This window comes from Dryobates pubescens, chromosome 2, assembly GCF_014839835.1.
Source record: "Dryobates pubescens isolate bDryPub1 chromosome 2, bDryPub1.pri, whole genome shotgun sequence".
NCBI lineage: Eukaryota > Metazoa > Chordata > Aves > Piciformes > Picidae > Dryobates > Dryobates pubescens.
This window is the reverse complement of record NC_071613.1, coordinates 44527112-44552297: the sequence shown is the minus strand read 5'-3', so window position 1 is coordinate 44552297 and position 25186 is coordinate 44527112. Positions and strand designations below refer to the sequence as shown.

Below are 25186 nucleotides of genomic sequence, written 5' to 3'. Positions count from 1 at the left end.
CTGCATTCAGAGCTGAGGTGCTGTGTGTTCCAGATGTTGAGATTTCCATTCAGTACTTCAGACATGAACATATCTTCATTGGAAATAATTAGCATCTGATTTGGAAGAGAAAGTTAAGGTTTGCTGTAAATGCAAAACCAACCAGTATCTCTGTGACTGCTGCTGGATGAAGTTCATCACTTAATGCAAACACAATGCCAGAATTAGGTCCTCAGTGTCTCGGCACAAAAGCTAGTTCGTTTCCCTGTTGGGATATGCCAATGGACAGAAGTGTAGACAGAGATTTTGTCTGCTCAGGAGACTATTACACACTCAGATGTTTAATGGAAAACATTATGCAGGATCTGTTCAGATCTCTCAATAGGAATGCCAGCAACTGCAGTTAAGTGGAGTTCTATTGAAAGCATATGCAGGGTAAGCACTTTTTCCACAACCTAAACAAACGTAGCTACTTTTGAGTGCATGTGTGCATTGCTTTTACCAAGATCACAGCAATATTAGTTTTGAGAGAAAGCATTAAAAAGAAGAGGTGAGCCCCCAAAATTTCTCTTGAACTCCGCATGTCTATAAATATTTATTCTGAACTGTTGAACTGGAAATTTATAGCCACATCAATTTATACTTAGTATTTCAGTTAGTGCTTTGAGGATTTTAGTTTTAAACAGTTATTGCTCAGCCCTTGTTTTATTTTGATTTCTAACACAGCAGTTTGTATATTTTACTGTATGACTTATCTTTGCTAAGCTGTTACTAAAAAGTGTATGTGTGAAGCCTGGAAAGCCTATAGATTTTACAGTTCATTACAGGATAAAACCATCACTGACAGTTGCTAATGAGCAGCAGCAGCAGAGCTTTACAACAGGCTTATACGTGGAAGTCCTAATTATTCTATGCATAGCAGTGAGTTGCACATAGCAGAATAAACAATGCAATGAGAAATTCTAGGCATTTAGGCTGCCCAGTGTATCAGAACTTCAGAACCAACAGTGCATTGTATACCTCTTGGTAATTGCATCAGTTCTACATTTTAATGAAAATTAAAACAAATGACATATCATGCCCTGTGTGCTTGCCAGCCCTATAGAGTAGCATCAGCAACAAAGCAGCACGCATCACGGAGGAGGATTTTTAAAACCTACCCAAAGCACTGCCTTTGCCAGCAACATTCGACAGTATCAGCAGACAGTCTTTAAATGAACATACAACTCTGCAATCAACTCAGCAACAAAATCCAATTTTAGCATTTTCTGTGGCCACTGCCAGACTCCTAAACTGCAGGAAGTTAATCTTGTCTGGCTGGAAATTGATAAAGTACGGGCACGTTCATTCAGAGTGACAAGGTTTTGTTACCACTTCACATTGCAGAGGTGGATTGTTGCCCTTAATTATGAATTTCACAGCTCCAAAAATTTCCAGTAGCTGTGTGTTTGGGGCACAGAAAGAAAGCACTTTTTTGTTGCTGTTAAATTTATTTTTAAATTCATTTTCTACAGTAGGTCATGCACACTGTGTGTGCTTGTGTAAACTTATGCTTGCTTACCTGGTGGTAGAATGTGTTTATAATGAATTCCTAAGAACAGTGTTCCCAAGCTCCTCTTTTGGTCAGTAGTGTAGCTCCTGTAAGGAGATAGGGCCCTTAGTATTCAGTGACATGTAAAGTAAATTCACATTCTCTTAACACAGAGCCTTCACATCTGTAAGGGGGGAAAAACAACAAAGCCTTTCAGTCTTCCAGAAATAATATGTAATGGAAAAATCAGTTTTCTGCAAGGGTTATTACAGTGAATGATGATCATTCTCTTGAGAAAGGAAGGGAACAGAGTGGATTGGCATCTTCAGAAAATGACTGCCAGTTCAAACCCCAAATATTATTGTTATGAAAGGCTCATTGCTCTGAAAAGAATTGATGGTGGTTAGTTTGCCTTTTCTCCTGTGGTGTCAGCAGTTTTTTGACCTGATGATGTTCCAGTCTCAAGCTGTAGCTCATACTGTCTGTCATACTGTCTATTCTATCTGTGAGATAAAGCAAGTAAATGTTTAGTTTTCCTTAAATGTGAGGATATACACATATTTTGCTAATGTCAGAGCAGAATGTTGGTGTTAATTTCATCCTGTACTTGTCAGGGGCTTCCTAGGGCCTGTGCTTGGTCTAAACAGAGTTGCTCAAATTCTCTTATTTGTAACACTATTTTACATGCTTCTCATTTTCCTGCCAAGATTCTGGACCTGTTTTATCTGGAGCCTCTTTACTGTTACTCGATAGGGTGCAAACACATTAACATGATGTTGATGGCTTCAGTCATTATTGAGGGTAACAAGAGCAGCTGCCCTCCTCAGCTGCAGCTTCAGTTTAGTCTTAGCACTGATTGATACAATAGTGAATTTGTTGGCAGGGAGGAAATATGGTCAAATTATTTCATCTAGCATTACTAAATATGGAAAGCTAGTATCTTTTTAGTGCGAGTTTGGCAAAGTGTCTGTGTGTCTCCATGTCTCAGATCCCCAGCTGTGAAGACAGTGACACTTTCCCACCTGAACGATGCCTACTTCAGAACTGAAATTGTCTTCAGTTTATACATAGCTTAGTATGCTGCACACTCCTTCACTGACAAAGTGTCAGAATTTCACCGTTTTACAGAGATGTTGTTGACTTTGTGTGCTGGTGTAACTCAAAGTGTCTACAAAAGTGTAGGAGGGAGTCAGAACAGCATCTGGGTGGCAATGAAGGAAATAGCTTAAGCTTTCTCCTGGAATTTTTCTAAGGTTTGTGGCATCAGACTGCTTTTGAATTCCTAACTTGGACAAATTTTTCAAAGGGGGAAAATTGGAGAGTGACTAAATAGAACTACAGATCAACAGACAGACAGAGACTCAGTCTACTTGTAATCCCATCTTAAGTTCAGAAATCTTGTATTTACAGGGAAAAAAGGGTCCGGGTGAGCTATACGGGTGGTTTGTGTAAAACTCCTCATGCACATAATTGCTGCAGGTCAGCTGGCTACAATGTGGGGAAAGTAAAAGGGCAGATGTTGCTGCTGGTAGAATGATTTATTAAAGCTCCATGCAAAGAACACTGCCACTCTTGAGGTGGCAACACCTGTGTGGAAATGCCTCCGTTAGAGTAGCAGAAGTTTACAACCTCTGATTCACTTCCCGATTGACATAGCTACACAAAAATGTGTTTCTGTATAAGGTGTGTTCCACTCATGTCTGCTGTACTAGAAAGGGTAAAGTCCACCTTGAAAGTGTTCTGTATTTCATCTGAATTATGTTTCATCTGAATTAGGTTATTTTGGGCCTGTTTGAAGACTCCTGTAATAATGGTACTTTAAATGCCATAAAACATACTCTTTAAATGAAATAGAATCTAATTTAGGAAAAGCACCTGTACATGTGATCAATTCTGAAAGATCAAAGTAGGGCTTAAGCTTTTTCTTAAGGACTGCATTAATTGGGGATGGCATTTCAACTTAGAATTTAAACTCAAAGCACCTTGACATCCAGTGCTGCTCTGAAATTCCACTTGAGTCCTTCAGAAATAATTTAGGGCAAATGATGTTGTAGATGTTACAAAGCAATGCTTTACTCTAAAAGCTGTGCTCAGGTGACTGAGCACAAAACCAGTACTCCATGCACCTCTGGGAACTCTCTGTACCAGTATTTACAAGAAAATACTACTAAATGTAGAATATTGAAGAAGAAATGATCTGCAGCTGCTACCTGCTTTTTGGTTAGCAGACTATGTCTTACATAGATAAGTAATGAATTCTTGTCTGCTAGGACTATTTTCAATGAGTTCCCTAAAGAACTATAGTCGCATGTGTAGTGTTCAGCATCTCTGCAATATACAAAAAGGGCTTGAATAGTGAGAAAATTATGCAGGTAATGCAGGACTACTTTAAAGAGTCTAAACTAAAATTGGTGGGGTGCCATCTGCAAAAGGATCTAATTCTGTTTAGTGCCTGGACTATAAAATATCTGATGCCGTTTGGCATTGATGAATACAAAGTACAAAAATAAAATATACTTCATTTAATTTTTATTTGCTATTACTATTCAAAAGAGAGAGCTTGCCCTGAGCAGCTCTCTGATTAATGAGCTCAAGGTGGCAAAATAACAAATAGTGTTAAAAAAAATTGAAAAGAAAAACCAAAACAAAGCAACAAACAAACCCAAACCAAATCAATAACATCATCAACAACAAAACCTGAAAAAAAAAACCCCAACAGTCTTCTATGTCTGTCTAGAAACCTGTAGTTTTCCATAGTTTGGATGCTGCATGTAGAATACATACATAGAAAAGAGAACTCTCCCCGGGGCTCCCGCCGGCTTCTCCGGGATTGGAGTAGTTCTGCTCTGTCCTTACCTCAGGCTAAAAAAAGTGACAGAAACTTTGATGAGGTTTTTCAGAGATATCTCATGGCTCCTAGTACAGGCACAGATTGAAAAACAAGGGCTCTTCAGCTTGAACAATACAAGGAGGCAAGAATTTGAAACGGGTTTAGAAACCAGTAAACAAAAGGTTAAAGCAGACAAGCAGTCTAGGAGGACTGAAGTGGAATGGTTTAGTAGTCATGAGGTCTTGGGTGACAGGTTGGACTTGATGATCTTTGAGGTCTTTTCCAACCTTATTGATTCTATGATTCTATTGCTTAAGGCTTGCCCTAAAGGTATACTGAGGTACTGCATTTGCAGTGGTGGGTTGGAAGGCAGATCCTCCCTTGCCTCCCACCGGGGCAGAAAAATGAGACTCACACAAACGGATTGCAGAAGTGATGGAAAGTTTAAATGGCAAAGCAGTGAGTGTTTTACAGAAAACCACAAGTGCAGTGACAAAAAGAAGATCCCAAAGCATACCCAGAAGCCTCCTTCTCCCCACGTGAGGGTACACCCAAAACCCCCAGGGCTTTTTCTTCCCCCTCTTCCACTGTTAGGCCAGATCTGAGATTGCCCTTAATCCTTCTTCTCCTGGCATTAGGCCTAGCCAGGCCTAAGAGGCCTCAAGATAACTCCCTTTCCATTACCAGATAGGGAGCATCTCCCACGGTAGCAGTGAGGGAAGAAAGAGGAAGTGGGAGACCTTGCAAGATGGATTTATAGGGAGCAGGACATTATGGGAATGAAATACGCAGCTTCCTATGTCCACTCACTGGGCAGGACACCTGGGACACCAAAGGTGTATCTTGTGTGGTAGCAGCAGAAGGCACAAAGCCTAAACTACCACACTTGCTCAGGCTCATATGCTGCAGGGTGTAACTACTGGCTGTTCTCTAAATTCCCACTATATGAATGAAGTAAATGTAGTTTGTGACCATTTCACAGCTTGACATTTTCATTTAAGAAATCCAAACCAGTTTTATTTGTATCATTTCTGTGAAGCTCCACAGAAATGTAGGGTCCAAAGTGCTCTCCTTAGACAGAGGCTGACTGCTTTTTATGAATTCTCCAGTGCAGTACGGTTTCAGTGCAGTGCTGTTCCAGTGCAGTACTGTTTTGGGCACCTTTCCTTTCTTGTAATGTCTTTTGCATGTGACCACCATAATGGCTGTGTTTAGGTATGCATTACCTGTGTGTATGTTTCTCTATGCATTTTAAGATGGACATTTTGTCCATGGACACTTCAATTCCTACTTAGTTCAGAATTGTGAGGTGTGTTAGCAGTACACTAGAGCCAGTTACTTACATTTCTTCTAGACTATGTAAGTAATGTGCTTGTAATGCCAGCATTGGTTTATGATCTGAACTGAAAGCGTGCTTCCAGCCAGATGGAGCATTGCACATTTAATGAAGTAAGATCTAATGAGTTCTCGTCAGGTTCAAAGAATTTTGTATGAGATAAATTTCTGTGTTTCAGCTACAGATTGTCTAGATTGTCAGTACGGGTATCGGGAAGGGAACAAGCACAGAAGCATGGCAGAAAGTTATTCTTGCACGTGGTCAAATCATTCCCCACTTTCTAAGATGAATGGACATTTGCCAAGTTCTTGCAGAAACCCTTGCACGTTGCTAGATAGCAAAGTGAAACTCAGTCAAAGTGTCTCTCATGAAAATTTAGCAAATCCTTTACCTCTTTACTTTCCTCTATCTTCTATCTCATTTGAACTCTGTAATTGTATCCTATGATCTACCTGTTAGATGCAGGATCCACCATCTGAACTCAGCTCAAGCGGGTTTATGTTATTGTGGGGAAGTTTAGTAGACTTTTAAAACTAAACTAAATTACGCTGGTTTTCAGTACCATGAGAAACCGTGCAGACTTTCTAAGTTAGTGCTGAGGCATATCATCATTCTGTTCAACACTAAAAGAATATGAGATTTCCTCCACTCACAGTGTTAACATGAGCAGTATCAAGGAGTTCAATTTGGCAAATATTTTTGTTTCACTGCCACGAGCGAGAATCAAGCGAAGTGTATATGATTTGAAACGTCTATAGGTGAAACTTTGAGAAGGAGTTCAACACAGCTTTCCATAGCCTGAGATTGCCGAAGAATAGAATGCAGCGATTGCCAGGGATGGGTGCCTGAAAGATGAGTTGTAGTATTTGCTGGAGCTTTGCAGATGTTTGATTCTACTTTCTACTTTTGATTTATTTTATTTTATTAATTGTTGCTGGTTTTGGTTGGGGTTTTGTGGCTTTTGATTCATTTGTTGGGTTCTTTTCAAGACAACAGTCTGTTTGAAGACCTGTGTTTGTCATTTTTCTCTCCCTGCTCCAAGCCATTTGGGAGAAGAAACAGATAATTACACACACCAGTTGTGAAAACTTATGTCTTCAGAGCTGTGCTCCAGTTAAGGTTACATCCAAAGAACTAATTTATGAGGTCTGCGTACTTGTGGAACAAGAAACCTAAACACCAGATGTAGTGTACCAGAGTTCAGCACTTAAACAAAAACATACCCATGGTTTACAGAATGACCATTATTGTTTCTTGTTCATACAATAGGTAATGCTTTAAAGTGAGCTATGTTTTGTCCTGGTATGTATTCCAGCTTTGCTTTAAACGAGGCAATTGTAGATTCTAGACTACTTCGCAGAAGAGGTAGGTTATTTGCTTTGTTTGCAAGGTCATAGCTAAGTCTCCAAATATTTAACATTTTCATGTTTAACCTTGCCCAGCAAGTTCTCTGTTTTAGAAGCAAGTTTTCAAAAATGGATAAACTATTCTTGAGATATGGTTTGTGTGTGTTTAAAGTCTCAGAAGGAGCTTAACAATCTATCATATCCACTTTCCTTTATCAAGAACATCTGCTGTTCATTTTTTAATGCAAACTGCAGGTTGAGCCTAACAGAAGCTTTGTTACAAGACTTACAAAAGAGCTACACTGGGCAGAGCCATTTTTTCCCATCTGCACTAACCCAAACCCCTCAAATTAAACTAAAAATACACCACTTGTTGGGTGGGGCTGCACTGATAATGTTCAAGTCATAGTCTCCACAGTTTTGTAGTACTTTTTTCCTAAGAGTAGCATTAAGAGTTCAGTTCAGTACCAACTGTTACAAGAGATGTGTTGTTTGTTTGTTTGTTTTTCTAGTGAGAGAGCACATCTCTGTTTATGTGGACTGAGCAGTTCTTAGCATCCCCTGCTAAGTTTACTTTCAAGCACTTCATTTCCCTCACAAGTCTTTTGGTCAAGGTTCAGATGTAAAATCTCTTGGCTTTTGATTCATGAAAGATAGAGGACCCTGGCTAGAGTCTGGTGACTATGGGAAGCACCTTTTTTTTTTTGTAGGACCTAGGATGAGCCACATCCACAGAGCAGCTGTTACTGTCTGAACTGAATCTCTTGGGCATAAGAGCTTTCAACTCTACGACCTTCAGATGAGCCTATCTAATAAGTAACTTGCAATAAAGTTAATAATATTCTATTTTTGCTGATACCTAGCCGTTAGAAGAAGAGGTACACTATGCAGTCCCTACCGCTTTTCAAGTGTTAAGTGCTATGCGTTTTTATCCTATGTCTTCACTTCTTTGACTAGAATTACACTTCCAAAATGTATCGTGCTACTTAATGACATTTCATCTGCTGCCTTCTTCATGCAATCTGATGGGTAAATACTTGAGGTTTTGTGAAAGTTACAAGCAGTTTGTATACTCTTAGTAAGGACTATTGGCTAGACCAACTCCCTTGTGTCAGGCTTTAGTTTGCAGGCAGCAGAATAAAGCTCAGATTTTGCCTGATGTTCTGAGTCGTTTTCCACATCTCCCCTGATGTCTTCTCCTGTGTGACTTTCAATAATCTGCCCAAAGCACGCACTTGGGACTTCAATAGTAAATACTTGGTGACTATAACTGTGGCTATACTCTTTTTATCCTTTTGCAACTTCTGATCTCTGTGGCCTGTTCTGAGATGTAGTTTCCATGAACAACTGGTTTCTGGTTGAAGGTGGGCATGGAATAGAGGATAGGCTACAAACCTGTCTTAAAAACTTACCTTACTGCCTGGCATTCCTTAATGTTAAGATAGGCAGGCAGCTAAATAAGCAGAATACCAGTTGTTCCTCTAAAGGCAGTCAGTGCTATCAGATATTATCTACCAATCTACTGGCCAACTTCTCTTCAGTCTATTGCTTGTTCTGTTCACCGTCGATGTAAGCAATAGCTAATTCTCTTCTGCTTTGCAGGCATCTCTATGCATTAGAAAAAGTTTCTCATTACTGCCATTCTTTGTAAGACTTCTTATCCAAGTCATACAAATTTTCATGTTGTTTTGATGCTTCCAAACACTACCGTCTAACTATAAATATGCTAGACACACTATTAAGCACCAGAATTTTTAATAAGTTATTTCTCTGTGTTGCAATCAATGAGATACAGGCTAAAAGCATCAGTTTCAAGATCCTCAACAGCTGCATGCCCTTGGAAGTCTCAAGACAAGTGGAAAAGTCTATTTTTGCATAACCCTTTATATGTGAACACGTTCATTTTAAAAACCAGTAAATTCTATTCATTTTCTCTGAGAAGTGTACTCTGTATTTTTTCATCTTAAATACCAATGGGCAGTTATGATGCCAGATTCTTCTCACTGAGAACCATGTGTCAAAAAGCAGTGTCACTTAGCTGTGGGAGCAACAAACCTGCTTGCTTTAGGATGTTAAATGCTATCCACTGTACCCTTTTTCAAAAGGCAGCAAGATATGCAGACTGGGTTGAAAGCTGCATTTTAAGTAGCATGTGAAGTATAGAAAGTTGAATAGAGAATATTTCTATCTTTCAAAGATAAATTCAAAATTATTTTTCTTCAGATGGATTGAATTACAGAAATACAACTGATTCTTTTATTCAATAATTGAATACGTGCATAGGTCTTAATTTTGGATTTTGTGCAATCACAGGCAAAGCTTACAGCACAAAAGCAGCACAGCTGAACACTGTATGCTGTCAGAATCTGGATGTTTTAAAATTCTGACTTCATGGGAGAAGGATTGTCTCTTGAGAGGAATTTTAGCCTTAGTGGAATTCATGTTGCAGTGCATCAAATAATCTCTGGGAGTGGAGTTACTTAACAGCAGCTTTGTAACAGTTGTATCATTGCCAGTCTTAGCAGAAGTTTTGATTTGCCTGCCTATATATGTTGCAAACCAAGAGATCCTTTTGATAGCTGTTTTCTTCCTGATCTCATTGCTTGCGTGTTAATATGACCTTGAGCAGCAACATGGGACATCTATCTAGTCCGTAACATCAAGCACCGAACACCTCAGCTAGTATAGTGAATGTAATGCTAGAATATGTTATATAATGTTTGCCATCATTTCCAATTGCCTTAAGGTGTTACTGTCAAAGAGAGCAAACCATCAGTGTTCAGTTACCTACACTTTGGTTTATTCTTCCTTATGGCTAACTCCTTTCGGGTGCAGTAGGTTTGTGTGTATTGCTAACCTCACTGAAGTCAGCAGTAGTTATTACAAAGCAGCATATGAGTTTGAGGTTAAAAGCATGAGCCAAAAGAGTGCATTTCATTGCCCGAAACTGCTACTGCAACTGTGACACCTTTAAGTAGGCAACCACACAGGATTTTACTTAAGTAGTTATGTAAAGAGCTCTTTTATGAAGCGTAGATACAGGCTAAGTTTCAGAAAAGTCTTCCTGCACTTTTGAACAAGAAAAAGGCTCACTGAATATATTTGGTATTGATGGTCATTGAATGCCTTTAAATTTGTGACACTGAAGACTTCTTTGTGGCAGCACATGTTTTAATACTATCCTTTAGTGTACAGCTTCAAGAGATTTGTTACATTTTCTCCTTATTTCCTTTTTCTGGAACCTAGTACCATCCCTTTTCAGTAGCATTGCCATGCGGAACTGAATCTTAACTTTGGAAGTTTCACAGGTTCTCTTTCAGCTGGCAACAGGTTCTCTCTCAGCTGGTTCCACTTGCTGTGTTGATGCATGGAGCAGAAGGCCTGTTTTACTCTAGAAGACCTTCCCAGGAAGACTCTAAGCTGTTGATGGGTCCAGACAAAAACTCAAAACACATGTTTGTGCTGATACAATGGTTATTTGCTGCTTGCTGTCAATTTTCTACTTGTTAGTGTCGCAGAGCAGGTAAAGAAAAGCTGCAGCTTCACTGGGACTGGCAATACTCACGCAGGCCAAGCTGTAAATAAAGGTTATAGCCTTCTGCTGCTGGGCATTAAGTAAGCAGATAAATTTCTCTTTGCTGTGGATTTATTCAAGGCAGATGTTTTTAGCAAGCTCTGGAAAGGTTAGGGGGGAATATAAAACCTGCTGCAGTTCTGGAATTGATCCATTAGGATCAAAACCTAGTAACCAGTGATTCGTTTAAGGGTCCCTGACACTTTTATGGCAAGACAATGTACTTCAGAGAGGGCTGGCTCAGTTTGAAACACATTCCAACCCCAAACCTGAAATAAATCCTTGCAACAGAGCAATTCTGTAAACTTCTCCTTTCCCATCATTTCATTTTTTTAAAGAAAGTGGGGGGGGGGGGGGGGGGGGGAGGAAAAAAAAAAAAGAAAAAAAAAGGGGGGGAAAAAAAAAACAGAGTTTGGGAAGGGAATGACTCAAACTTTTGGAAAGAACTGGCAAGCTGATTGCCTGTGTTTATGATTTTCCGTGTGGCATTTTCTCAGTGTAGAGGTGTGGATGAATAAAATGGTACAGACACAACAAGCATAAAATAAACACACATGGAAGAAATGAAAAATTGCTTAAGGTAGGCTCAGCCATGTGATACTATAAGGGCACATATAATGGTCTACCAGAGCTTGAGGGGTTAGGTAAAAAAAGCTTTGTGTGGTCCAAGAGGGATTTAGAAATTTGATAAAACAAAAAGAAAAATGGAAGGTGGTTCCCATTGCTTCAACCCCAGCTGTTCCCTGAGACAAATGCTGGAAAGTTTATGCATTGGAGCTTTGATGCGGGGTTGAACAATACATAGACTAAAACTCCAGAAGGGATCATTAGGAATGGTAAAAAGTAGTAAATGTATTAAGGTGATGTGTAATTGATGACTTGTATTCACAAGCCAGAACCTCGGGAGCTGTAAACACATGTGACTAGACTAATGTTAGTAAAGGGGTTGTGATGTAATGCACTGAAAAGCTGGTCATTCCTTCACACCAATTCATGTGCTACTCTGCCATTTTATTGTCTTGCATTACTTGAAATAGCAGTTTCAAAGACATTTTGTCTCAAATATTTCAACTTCAAGGAAATATCAATATCCAGTGAAGCAAAACTGAGAGATATAAACTCCATTCTAATATGCTCTTGGGCTTTGGGTAAGTCATTTAATCATTCTGTTGCTTTATTAAGAAAGGAAAACATAAGTTAAAAGTGAGAAACAATTCTTTGGTGCAAGAATTTCTGTACCACTGAGCACATTATTAATGAACAAGAGTTACACTACTGTAGAAGTCTCATACAGATCCTTCATAACTGAAAAAGAGATGCGCTGAGAAAGATATTCCCAGGAGCTACCTCTCTGAGTAAGCACTAAAGCAATATTCTGGTGTCATGTTAGGGGGCATGGATGTGTGGGAGCTGCTGTTTTTCAAAAAGCAGAGTAAAGAAAAGGCATGACGCAAAGAGGTTTAGAAAGATGCTGTGGTATTATTGAGCAGCAGTCAACTCCCCATTGTGTAGGATCCCACAACATATTCTGCACAGAGCATGGCTCTTGCTTAGGTAAATATAGTGTCAGGAAGAACTTGAGAAGGTTGTACCAGAAGTAGAAAGTTTCTCCAGCTTATTCAGCATATTCATGCCCTTGGCAAACATTAATGTCCTCTCTCTATATACGGAGTAAGCAGTGCCAGGAAGAAGGGGTCACCACATCACTGGCAAAATTAATTCGTCTGAACTGATACCCAAGGAATTAAAAGGAAACAGAAAAATTTCTGACAGCTGTAGGTTAAACTCCAACTGATGAGAAACCCAGCTGGAAAGAGGTGGGACTGGATTAAAAATGAGAGTTTTTGAAAGAAAAGAACCTAAGAATGGGTAAGGTTGGTTGGCTATAGATTATAATTTGAAAAGTAAGTGCTGTGCAGTCAGAAGAAAGCAGAGCTGAATTGTGGATTGAAAACAGAGAGGAAAATGCTGTGAGGAATTTGCACAAGCCACAACCAAGCCTTCTTCATATCAAGACAGGTCATCAATATTTTGCCCACCTGGAGGCTGATGGGACTTCCTGTTCTGTTGCCAAGAGTTCATAATGTAGTTCAAAATGCAACATTGCTCCTTTCCCAGTGAGCAAAACACATCCACAACTATTACTCATCCCAGCTCATTTTGATCCACTCAGTTACTTTATGACATGTAGGTGAAGGATCAAAGAGTCAGAATGGGAAGGAAGGGAGAAATACCATAATCAGGACCTGTTACAATGACTGGGGAAGTGTGTTAACAGTTAACACATACTAAAGAAAGTTTCGAAGAGGATGGCATCTCTCATAAAACAGAAGAACATTTGTCTGCAGACTTAATTCTTTGGTGGAAACTGGGCTTTCCCCCTTTTTTTTATGTGAGACAAAAACTGGACTTGATGATCTTTGAGGTCTCTTCCAACCTTGGTGATTCTGTGATTCTGGATCCTCATAAGGTTCCAACAACTCAAAGTCAATAACTCTATATATACCAACTGAGAATCCACCTGCATATCTGAAGGTATCATTAATGCCATAGCAGGCAGAGATATATGAGTATGGTTGCTATCTTATGACCACGGGACTGGTTCATTTTGTTAAAACTCTTCTTTGGACTACCAGAAGAGCACAAAACTCTTTAGGTTGAGCAGTGTTCTTGTGTGAATACATCCAGGCCCTTATAACCCCTCTTGCACCACCACAGCATGCGAATGACCCTTAACGACACTTTCTCAAATTGCAAGTCCTTATCATCTGCTTTCAAAGATCAAGACAAAATTTGGTATTTATCTGCATTTCTTGCCTGTATTTTGTCAGGAGCCCATCTCAGCACATTTGAAAACTAGATGGCTCCATACAGATTTACAATATAAACCTGCTATTTGGCAACCGTATGAGAAATTTTTGGTCTAGATACATTGCAATCTTGAATATTTAGAGGTATAGTTGCACCCTGGAGTCTCTGAAAAATAAGAGTCTCAGGTGTCAGGATTCTTTGCTGTCACTATCACTATGCTTCTATAGATAAACCATTTTAGTGGGAAACTTTTCTGTGTAAGTATCTGTGGTGGGTTGAAATTGACCCCCAACACTAACTTTGCCAGACTAACTCAGGTGGAAGCAAATGGAACAAAATTTTAAAGGCATAGCCTAAAACCCCCACAGTATCTGTCTGACCAGTCTTATGATTTTAACAGTTAGCCAAGAGTTTTTTCATTTCATTATGTTCTGCCATTTGGCTTGCAAAGATTATGTGTTTAACAGCTCCTGTGTCATGAACTTTCCACTGCATTGCTAAGTGTTCAACATTTCTTCCTAATACCATCATCTGTTATGTTTGCCTTCTTTCTCCACTCTCTCCCACATCTTTCCAGGTCAGAGGCTACCCTGAGCCACAGATCACGTGGTACAGAAATGGGCATCCTGTCCCAGAGGGAGATCATTATGTTGTGGACCGCAGCATTCGGGGGATTTTCAGCTTGGTAATCAAAGGCGTACAGGAAGGTGATGGTGGTAAATACACCTGTGAGGCTGCAAATGATGGTGGGGTTCGTCAGGTGACTGTGGAGCTAACAGTGGAAGGTAAGAGAATACTTACACCGTTGTTGCGATGACTATGGAGTTCAGTTACATGAACAAGCTGTGTTAAACTGTCTGATTTAAATCCCAACTGTACACACCTGCCTCCTCAATGGTGCAAGAGTAAGATTCATTAATTGCATTTCACAGTTTATGACATTTTACAGGGAACTACATGTCTGTAGCTAGATGAAGTATGTGTTTGGTTTCAAATGTGTGTGATGATGCCCAGGTAGGAAAAGACCTAGCTTTAAATACTTTGCTATAAACTTTTAAATGTTCATGAAAGCCACCATTCAGGACAGAAACAGAGGCCTGGCAAGACAGCGTTTTCTCTCAGGCAGTAAAAACTGTGGCAATCTTGGTTGCTTCACAGCCTATCAGGTAGGCACACTGCAGCAGTGGGTTTCTGAAGTTCTCCACACATGCATCCATTTGCCTAGCTGAATGTCTGGTTGTAATTGCATGCTTAATGTCGCACAGGAAACAGCCATGATCAAACCCAGGAATTTTTAAGAGAACATCTGCATATTAGATAGTTTCAAACTGCCAAATGTAAAATTTAAAGAGTGGTTCAAAGCTAAGGAAGGATGGAAATCAATTGTACTGCTTCTCTCTTTGCAATTTGGTTGTGTCAGCGACCTGTTGACTATCAAATCCCCTCAGGTCACAACTTTCTGGTGAGTTCTTGAAGCAAAGCAAAACCCCACAGCAGTCCTGAAACAATCAGCATTTGAGTTTATTTAGAATTAAAAACTCTAACAGAGATCCTCAAGAGTACATACTGAAATATACATCAATCTGGCATGATTGCTACTGCCTTCTGTTGTAAAAATTGTGCAAAATCTTTATTTTCCCTGGTTTTAAGTTGTGACAGTTATGAGTGATAACTTGCATGATCTGGCCTGGTCTTTATTCTAAACCTGTCCCTAAACTTCAAGATACCAAAGTGCAGATTTTTTTCAGTTTTCAGCACAGGAAGCTATGTGGGGCTGATTGCTACTGGAAAAAAAATGAGTGACTGAAACTCAGCCTAGCCTTCCTATACTGCTTGGCTACCCTGTCTGACACTAATGTAGATTTTAGTAAAGTTCGAGCACGAATTCTTTTTCACAGCCATCAGAGCTGAGTGTTTCGTACTGCCACCCAGGTCACCTCCCCGTTTTTAATCTGCCACAGATCCCAGGAGTGCTGTGTGCAGCAGATGGCGCTGGGCTTACACCGTTTCGAGCTTGTCTCCCTATGGCTCACACCAGCCAGCAGGGTGAACTGTGCTGCTTCGGAAAGAGTCATTTAGCAGAAAGGGTAGCCTGAGCTAGCACGGGACTGAAAAACAAACCAAGACTCCTTTCAGAGGCCAAACCCTTTTTTTTAAACTCTGTTAAAACTTGTTTTTAAATTGGAGAGCCAGATTTGGACTACAGGTGATGTAACCTTATACTGCAGGTGTTGCATTCCTCTATCTTTGAAACCTGGAAAAATGCATATTTTACATAGCTTTTAGCATCTGTAATTGCCAGTGGTCTTGTCAGAGCTTCTGAATTCCTCTATTTCTGTCATATGCTTACAGGAAACTGTGTGAAGAAATACAGCCTGCCATCCAATGCCAAAACCCCTGGGTAAGACGTCCACTGGCTTTGATATTGTTTATGGGATACCTAAATATATTTTGGTAGGAAAGCAAGTAGAAAGACTTCTTTCTAAAGAATAGCTACCTCCCCTCATTTGAAGCACCTCTTGCATTTTGTCTTTAGCTCTGATTCACTTTGAGAGCTATGTCGAAAAGGATTGGATTCTTGTCCAGTTCTCTGCTATTTCTCACAGTAATTCCAGCCCATGTGCAAGAATCAGAGATAATGGATGAAAGCAAAGCCTGGTGGTTAATGACTCAGTTCTGCATAGCATCACATTTGAATAGAGTAACTGTTTGGCATGATTTCTCACACTTTTGAGATGGGGGTAGGAAGAATGGCTGGGCAGTCAGAGGCAGGGCTGTGTCAGCCACAGCAGCATCTGAAAATAAATATTTCAGTATCTGTGAACTTAAATGCTGTAAGTCTAAATCTCTATTTATCCCAGGCAGAATAGCCACTATAAGAGCTGCTGTGGTGATAAAATGGTTGAGGCTGTCAGGAAGACATAAGCAGCTTGATGCAGCTACTGCTCCCTCATACTGACAGAAATTAATCTGGCTGAAAACAGAACATTCTGCTGGTATCCAATATTGCACCCTCTTCTCTTTGCTCTGTGATATTCAGAAGTTCTTCCCCACATCTGCCAAGGCCTGACAGTCTCCTTATAAAGCCAGAGTAAATACTGCTTTAAGAATCACCAGTGAGAAATAAAAGCAACTGAAAACGGCACTGTCACATATAATTTAAGGATTTCTAAGCAACACAGTGGGTAAACTGTAGCCCAGAATGGTTCCAGTTTGGAGTAACTATTGGCAAGAATGGGCTGATGGAGTGATGTATGCTGGCACACAGAAGAGTCTTTTTGCTGTCATGTACTTTCTGCACTTCAGTAAACACTTACAATCAAGTGAATGCCAGTATTTTAAAAGCCCCAGGCTTAATTCTTCCAACAGCTGAATTCATTTCTTTATAAGTAGCTTGAAGTCAAGCAGAATTTTTTCTTACTGATAACCTTGGGACTGAGTCACCCTGGATGTAGACAAAAAATATTTCTGGTGATGTAAGTGTTCAGAATGCAGATAGTTAAAACTGAAGATTTTTATTTCATCATTGAGAAAACTATTTTTAATGTATGTTTGAATTTTAAAATTACCTGAGATTGCAACAGTGGAATCTGTGAAAATGAATAATCAGGAAGGCTTCCACACGAGAGTGTCTGTATCACAAACATGCTACAGAAATGCACACATGGTAAATAACCAAAGCAAGAAGGGACCAGCAAAGCTGGTATTAGGTTTTGTTATACATTCAGACCTTCCAAAGTACTGTCCTAATCCACTGCACTGTGGGGTGTAATTGTCATCATTCTTCATTCTCATGTGTATTAGTCCTATGCAGTATTAATTATTTTATGGTATGGAAAGTTTATGCCTTACAGAGGAAGGAGGGAAAAGAAAAAAACACAGATTTCAGTTTGCAAATAGCCATAAAGCTGCAGGCTAGCGAGTAGCTGATTTTCTTTCCATGCATTAGTATATGTGTATGGATATGTAAGTATAGAAACACCACCTAAAAATAGTCACTAAAAGATTTCTTCAATACACATTTATGCTCTTTTTTTGGTAGTACCATGAGGAAAATGACATTAAAAGCTATCAGATACTTAATTGTATGATGAAATGTTTTTCATTTTAGTGTATTACTGTGGCTCTTCTATCTCAAGAGTTTTACTGGTCCACTTGTCCATGTAAATCCTTTCAATATGGTATCATCTCTTACTTAGAAACCTCGAGCTGCCTATACGGCAATCATCATGTCTTGGCAGTACCTTGGACTAAGGTGATGCAGTCTGTTAGTACCTGACACCTGGTAGAAGTGGTGAGGTATTGACACATCTTACTTGCATGTGGTAAAAGGCCATCTGGAAAAGAAAGTCTTGAAAATGATGCAGTGTGCTTGAAATTAAAGGTTAACAACAACAAAAAAATCACCATCTGCCATTTGCTAGTGTGTATTGTTGTTGTACCACATCAGGGCTTCAGAGCAAAGACTGTGAGTGTTCCCTTTGACATTAATATAACTGAAGTGGCACCTTTTGTTTATTGCTGTAATACTGCTTGACGTTGGATGTTTTATGTCCGTGTAACAGAGGGGTTTGGACTGCAGTCACTGATGTCACTCTAATTTCATTACACGTGTTGTTTCCCAGCGGTGCCATCCATGTGCCATCTATGTACTTAGGCAGAGCTGGGCATTTACACTTCACAGACATCGATGTGGGTTGGATGTACATTGATTTTGTGCCCTTTTCAAGTTTGCCTTCTAAATGTTGTACTGAATGATATTCCAAACAGAAGCCTTCCCCAGGCTGAAAATCACTACCAAGACGGGTCAGAAATGTTGCACAAACAAGTTGCTGATTCATAAATCATAAATTAATCTGTCATTGCTGTCAAAACAACTTACATGATAAAGAACTGTGAGCAGTGAATAACTATGCACAAATAATTTATTAGTGGGCAATTAAGAGACAGAAAACAGGGAAAACTAAACATCATGCAGTGCTTCCTAACATTTGGTTTGCCCAGCTCTGCTTAAGAGCAGCTAAAGGTGTGCAGGATCATACTATCCAGCTGCATGAGGAGTCAAGAGCAGTCATCACCAGCATTCTCATTTCCACTGGCCAAAAAAAACACCCAGTGTAACTGCAATCTTGGTTACCACCAATTATATACTCTTGTTAGTGGACCACTGGTCTAAAGTGGTTCCTGAATTGTGCTCTAATTACAACTTCCATTTCGTCTGTAAAAACCAGGATGCCAATTGCCTTTCCAGGGGAAGACTTACTGTTCCATCTGTGGATCATAGGCCAAGCATTTGGGGAGAGAGTCCACCCAAGTTTGCTACAAAACCCAATAGAGTTGTTGTGCGTGAAGGTCAGACAGGCAGATTCTCATGTAAAATAACAGGACGACCTCAGCCTCAAGTAACTTGGTTCAAGGTATGATGTCCCCAAAACCCAATGTTTTCTTTCTCTTTAGAAATTTTGTCTCTTGAAAGGATCAAATACACTTTAAATTATCATGGTGAGAATTTGTATAGAGACATATTCTTCCTCATTTTTATGCTGAAGAAGCTCACAAAAGTTATTAGCATTCCTTCACAGTATAAAATTCTCCTTTATCCTTCTCATTGTTGAAAATATTTGTAGCAAAAAAAAAACCAATCTGAAAGCACCAAACAAGATCCAGGTTCCATTATAAAAACAGTGAGTATGGAATATACTTGCCCCAAGACCTTACTAACAAGATAAGAGAAACAAAGGATGGAAAATGTGAATATTATCATAATCTCTGCCTTATAGAGAAGGTCTGAAAGGATTTAGTGCTTTTTGTGTTTACAGAAGACTCTCTGACACCTGCAAAAATTACAGCTGTATTTTGCAAGTTTCTTGTCAGTGTCTCGGTCAGAGAATGCCTTTTCAGTATCACTCACATTGGGGTTCATCTGTGCATTAGAAGAAAGAGCATGTCTGCAAAGAAATGAAATTGAATTTAAGATAAAATTAAGTGTTTAGTAATTCATAAATGTGATTGGATTTTGGTGTGCATGAACATTTTTTACAAATTTATATATATATATATATATATATATATATATACTCCAAGGCACATGAACAACAATTGAGCAGTTTCAGTCTGACTTCTGCTAAAATAGTGGTAGCAGAAAAGTTTCTGACATAAAATAATGAAGACCTGAGCTTCAGACCTGCATTGAAACTGAGAATTGTGAACATGTCATTTGCAGAAGAGATTATAAATGAACAATACATAAAACTCTTTAGACTATAAAAAAAGAGAAATTGAATACTTAAGTCCTCGTGCCCCCTTTGGGCATACACAAGATCTCCAGCCACTTTTTGTTGTTCAGTAAAGAGACAGCTTGTGAATGATAATTAAATAATATAACGATCCGGCCATTTTTGCTGAAAATTCTACTATTTTAGAGAACTACAATTACAGCAAATACATGATTGCTCTGTTGGCATCCAGCTCCACTTCAGTCTTCAACAAACACTTGCCTTATGTACAGTAAAAAGACACTTTTCTCCGAGTCTTTTTTTTTTTTCTTTCTGATGTCTCCAGGTTTTCACAGGATGAGGGGAAGAAACCACAATAAAACCCCAGAATACTGCTCATGGTGCAGGGAAATGCTTCCAAGTCATTGTTTGCATTATTCCAGATTTATCCTTGTTTGTAACACAAGAGTGCCAGGCTACATCTCAGAAAACAAGCATCCTCTTGCTGTGAAAGAACTAAGACACCTCCTTATGCTGGCAGCTCGATCTAGAGTCTGCTTCTCCCTCTAGTTGCTGTCAGATCTTTTGGGCCTGCCGGCTCTCCAGGCAGTCTGCAATGCAGCTGCTCCATAACACCCTGCTTCCAGACTCACCAGACTTGCTCAGGTTTTCCAGCCGTGAAACTCAGTGCAAACCAGGATTTGTCATTCAAGTCTTTTTGTTTAGGCATGTGTGGTAAACAGCAAATAGCAATCCAGCAGCTTGGATCTATACTTTGGTGCTGCTTCATGCAGGCTTTCACAGTTTGTTAGAGGTTATATTTTATGTTTTGCCGTTGATTGTCAGCCTCTATAATGTGTTATTCTATAATCTGACATTCATTGTCTGATCAAATGAACAAAGTATACAAAATGCTTCAACTGAATGAAGTATGCAAAGTGTCTTGTTACTAGCAGCTCCCTAAGTTCTGTTCATGTTTGTATCTTTTAACAAATAATGTCAACACTTGCAGATCTGCAGATACTACTCTGTAAAATACCACAGGTGTCTTGTTCAGAGATCCAGTAGCCCTGCCACTTCTGGTCTGCAGACACCTAGTCCACACTGAATTTACCCTCAGTTCATCTCTTTTGGTTAATCTATTTTTTTAGGCTTTCATAATATTACTTTATCACCTATTTTGAACAGCATAAAGCTGTCTTTCAATAATTTATGTGCTCTGTGTGAAGTACAAACATATTTTTGCTCTTTATCAGAGATTTATTGGCAGGTTTTTGCATCCCTATTCATAAGGCATGGATTAACAGGTAATCATGCATGTGCTTTGGCTGGCTGCAAACAAGCTCAGGTCCAGAATGCTTCTGGTCATGTCAGATGGTGCTGCAGCACCTTGCTGAGTGCTAGGTATTTCACATTTGCCTCAACATCCTGGAAGTTAATTTACATGGCTGCTGGACCACATCTGGTTCTCTAATGTATCCCTAATGCCTTCTGCCACCCCCACCTGGCCACTGATGAAGTCCTCATATGCAGGTTTTTTTCCAGTTCCTGAAGTGATGCAGCATAAAAGAGCTATTGAAGGATAGAGAACTACTCCCCAGCTTGGAAGTTTTCTGCTTAAAAGTTTGATGTTTGATTTCCTGGAATATACATGAGCAGAAAACTGCTTTTAGCCCACATACAATTAAAAGAAATTTTTCTAGGAATATGTATGTAGTAAACAATCAAAAGCCAAAACCAAGCTGAGATGAGTGGGTGGCAAAATGCAGGGAAAAACGACCTCCTGCAGATATGAATTATAGAACATTTGGACACAGCTCTTTGTTTATACCATCTGAGTATTATTCACAGAAGGAATTTGGCTAAAAGATAGGAAAAAGGCATTTTGACCTGATGCTTTACCAAAAAAATTTATTGTTCCCTTTCTCTTACTAATAGCTAGCTGTCTCATGGTGTCTTGTGATATTTGCAGGGTGATACTCAATTGCAACAAAATGAGCGTGTCAACATGTTTGAGAAAACAGGCATCCAGTTCTTGGAAATCCAGAATGCTCAGCTTGCTGATTCAGGAATGTACACGTGCACCGTGGTAAACAGTGCTGGGAAAGCATCTGTGTCTGCAGAGCTCACCGTTCAAGGTACAGAGTTCACAGAAAACAGCACAAGTGAAACCCAGGCTGTTTCTTAGGTTGTGCTCTCAAGGATAAGCATTTGCTCTTCCCCATTATCTTCTTCTCTCTTCATTAAAGATTGTGAGAGCTTGGACTCTCCAGTAGGGCTGAAAACAATGTGTTGGTTCCGTAGGAAAAACACCATCTAAATACTTTGCAACAGCTTTCTTTTAAGACTAACTTTTCCCTTTTACTCCATATGTTTTGAACATAGAGTTCGAATTTCAGCAAGATGAAAACTTACCCTTGTCATCATAATCACTAATTAGTTTTGTATTTGTTGAGTACTGGCACCAGATGCATATTGATACCAGCCCCCTTCCAGGAAACAAAATAGTATCTGCATTTGTAGAAGCAGGAAAGTAAATAAAGGAGTGTAACTCTAAACTGTAAGAGAGAGAAACCAGCTTAATGAGATTAAAAATCTGAGTTCCCAACTCCCAACCCTGCCTATTTCACTGCTGGTAAAGAAAAGAAATGTATTTTACAAATATGTATAAATAATTTAGGAGGTTCTATTCCATATATGTATTACCATATACAGTTCCTTTTGCCGTTCAGTTCAGGTTGATGCTTCCTAGGGTGCCCTTTGCATCAGCCTCAAAATCGTACAGCCTTCAGCAACCACACTGAAGAGGAATTTCATCAGTCAGTGGGTAAACAGTCACTGGACCAAATTAAATAACTAAATTAACAGCAGCTGGCTTCAGCTGCATTCACAAGATCAGAGGGCTAGATGTACACCCAGCAGAGAATTTTTTGATGCAAGATGTTTAGGTTTGCATCAATGCTGGCACTCTGCAAGAATATAAATAACAGGAGGATTTATATGTAAGATCCTCAGAACTACAACTTACCTTTGCCACTCAAAGCTGTACCTTTTATCTGTAAATTCCAATCTGATGAAACCATTGTAGAATGAGCTTCTACAGGTTGCCTATTCAACTGATGCTTTGGAGAAAGGGCCATTTTGTTCCATAGGCCCTTCTTTAAAAAAATGAGACTTGATCTTTACTCTCCCTGAAGTGAAGAGCTTTCTGTTGTGTAAGGGGTCCATCTGCCTTGAGAGATGATACAGAACTGGGGTCACAAAGTCAGCTGTGGTGTATGTTTGCTTCAGATTCTGACCACATCTCTGAATAATGTGAGCATTCTTCCCTGGATTACTACAGGTCAGTAAAAAGGGCACTCTCTTGCAATGTACTTGACTAATCGGATGATTCCACTTACCTAACCACAATATATAATACCTAATTCTTTCATTATCAATTAAATCAGGTCATCAGAGTTGCAGCAACATGCCAGCAGACAGTCAAGTGGCTCAGAATATATTCTTTTAAATCCATGTAGTCTCATATGCAGATAATCTTGTTCCAAGATCTACATTTCCCACACACACAACTGCCCATACTGGAAAGTGGAAGGTTTGGATGTTCTTTTAACTGACAGGGTTGTGTGGTATTTTTTAGTCTGCACCCAGTAGTTTTTCAACATCCTCTTCTACATTTATCCAATCTCTTTTCAGCCTTATTTTTTTAAGGGAACAGTCTCCGTTGCTGTTTATTGACAGGTTTATTGGAGTGAAGTCAATGAGCTATTTCCCTCTCTCATTGCATCTTGGATGTGTGTGCAAATAAATTCTTTTGGTCATTCTGAATGGTGTAGCAAGTCCAAGCATTCAGAGTGGATTTTTGCTTGCAAAACACAGTGGGAATCAGGATATCATCCATCACATGCTTTTCATCATTTCCCTGAGGCAAGGACTCTGAAAGCAGTATTTGTTGATGACTTGCAAAATCCATTATCTTGCAAAATCATTATTTTATGTCTTTCTGCTGTACTTTCTAGTCTCATAGCTGGCAACAGCATAGATGCAACTTTGATCTGACCAGGAGAAAACAACCTGCATCCTGTAGTGTTAACTAGGGAGAAATGGAGAGATGTGGTTGGTACTTGATGGTATTTGTCTCCTCCCAACTATTTATTATCTCATGCTGTCCCCAAGAGAAACAAATACTGTCAAGATTTGGGATAATGCATGGAGGACCGTGTACGTCTGAACTCTGATACTGGGCACGGCCAGATATGTGCTCAGTTATGTCAATGCAGCTGATGAGGCAAATCAATACCGCTCAGCTGTGTTCCCAGATTTCCTGGTGGTGAAAAGTAAAGAGGTGTGATACACTGCCTTTTGTGTTATTCATGTTAAACATGATGATACTTGCTACACAGCAAATAAGTTGGGAGAAGTTTACTTGTGGGCTCAGGTTTTGAGAGTTGTTAATTTGGTTGTTGAGTTTTAGCCAGAGGACAGTTGCAACTTCACTGTGGACACACTCAGGTGTAATACTGATGGTTTGTCTACAAGTTCTGTGAAGTGCCCATAAGATCTGATGAGCTGCCTCCTGGGTAGAATTTCTTCCTTACTTCTCTCCCCCAACAAGGAGCCTTAGAGGCTCATAGAATCTTTATTTCTCAAGGGACTTGAAAACATAGCTGACCCAGCTGGTCTCAAAATGGACCAAGATCTCTTTGTGTTTCAGCTGAGCAGCTTACTGTTGTCCGTATCATATTTCAGGTGTGGTGACAGTCAATATTGACTTCAGTGGAAAATCTGAAGAGTGAAATTTCTTTGCTTACAATCTCACTTTTATGGAATTGTGTACAGTGTACAGTATGTATAACTTACCCAGTTTTTCTCTTTTTGTTTTAATTTCAGGTCCAGATAAGACTGACACATGCACTCAGCCACCCTGGTATGTTTTCATTGGAATACTTTATCAGAATATTTAATTGCAGTGCACTAATTTTGACATTTACTGTACAAGCCTTCCTCACAAAGTGATAAATCCTTTTAAGTCAGTCTGTGTTTGGAAGTTAGAAAATGTTAACTTGGAATGAGATTCTCTCTTACTGCCAAATTCAGCTGTCCCTGGTAGACTTCTTACAAAATAATTGGTGGAATTGGTGGCAACACTACGAAGTACAGAGTTTCTTGTCTGTTCAGGAAAAGAAAACTCACATGGCCTTATGCACATTGTTCCCATGTAGCAAATTAGTTATGTAATCTGAACAAAAACTCTGTGTGGAGAAATTATACTCTGTACCAATGGGTAAAACATCTTTTTTTGGAGGCAAAGACCTGCATACATGTTGTCAGCACTGAGCTGGTTGTTCTTTGCTGCCAGAAGCAAAAGGTGGTATGGTCATGGTCTTTGCTGTTGTCTGCAAATGCATGCAAAAGAATGGGTCAAATAAAAACAATCAATCATATTTTAGGGCTTCATCAAGATTTTAGAAGTTAAATTACTATAATTTTTTTAAAAATAAATTTTCAAACTGTTTTTCTTCATGAACAGTAAATGCAGGAATTAAATACTCTAAGCTGACTGT

The 25186-nt window shown here is 39.4% G+C and overlaps 1 protein-coding gene across 1 annotated transcript in view; it reads left to right on the top strand.

The window, feature by feature from the left end:
- MYLK (myosin light chain kinase) overlaps positions 1-25186 on the top strand; it is a 147408-nt gene that overhangs the window by 10802 nt on the left and 111420 nt on the right. Inside the window, exons 2-6 of the mRNA XM_054176404.1 lie at positions 13985-14192; positions 15760-15808; positions 18659-18824; positions 21595-21760; positions 24513-24549. Coding sequence (XP_054032379.1) covers positions 13985-14192; positions 15760-15808; positions 18659-18824; positions 21595-21760; positions 24513-24549 — 626 coding nt within the window. The remainder of the gene's footprint in view (positions 1-13984; positions 14193-15759; positions 15809-18658; positions 18825-21594; positions 21761-24512; positions 24550-25186) is intronic.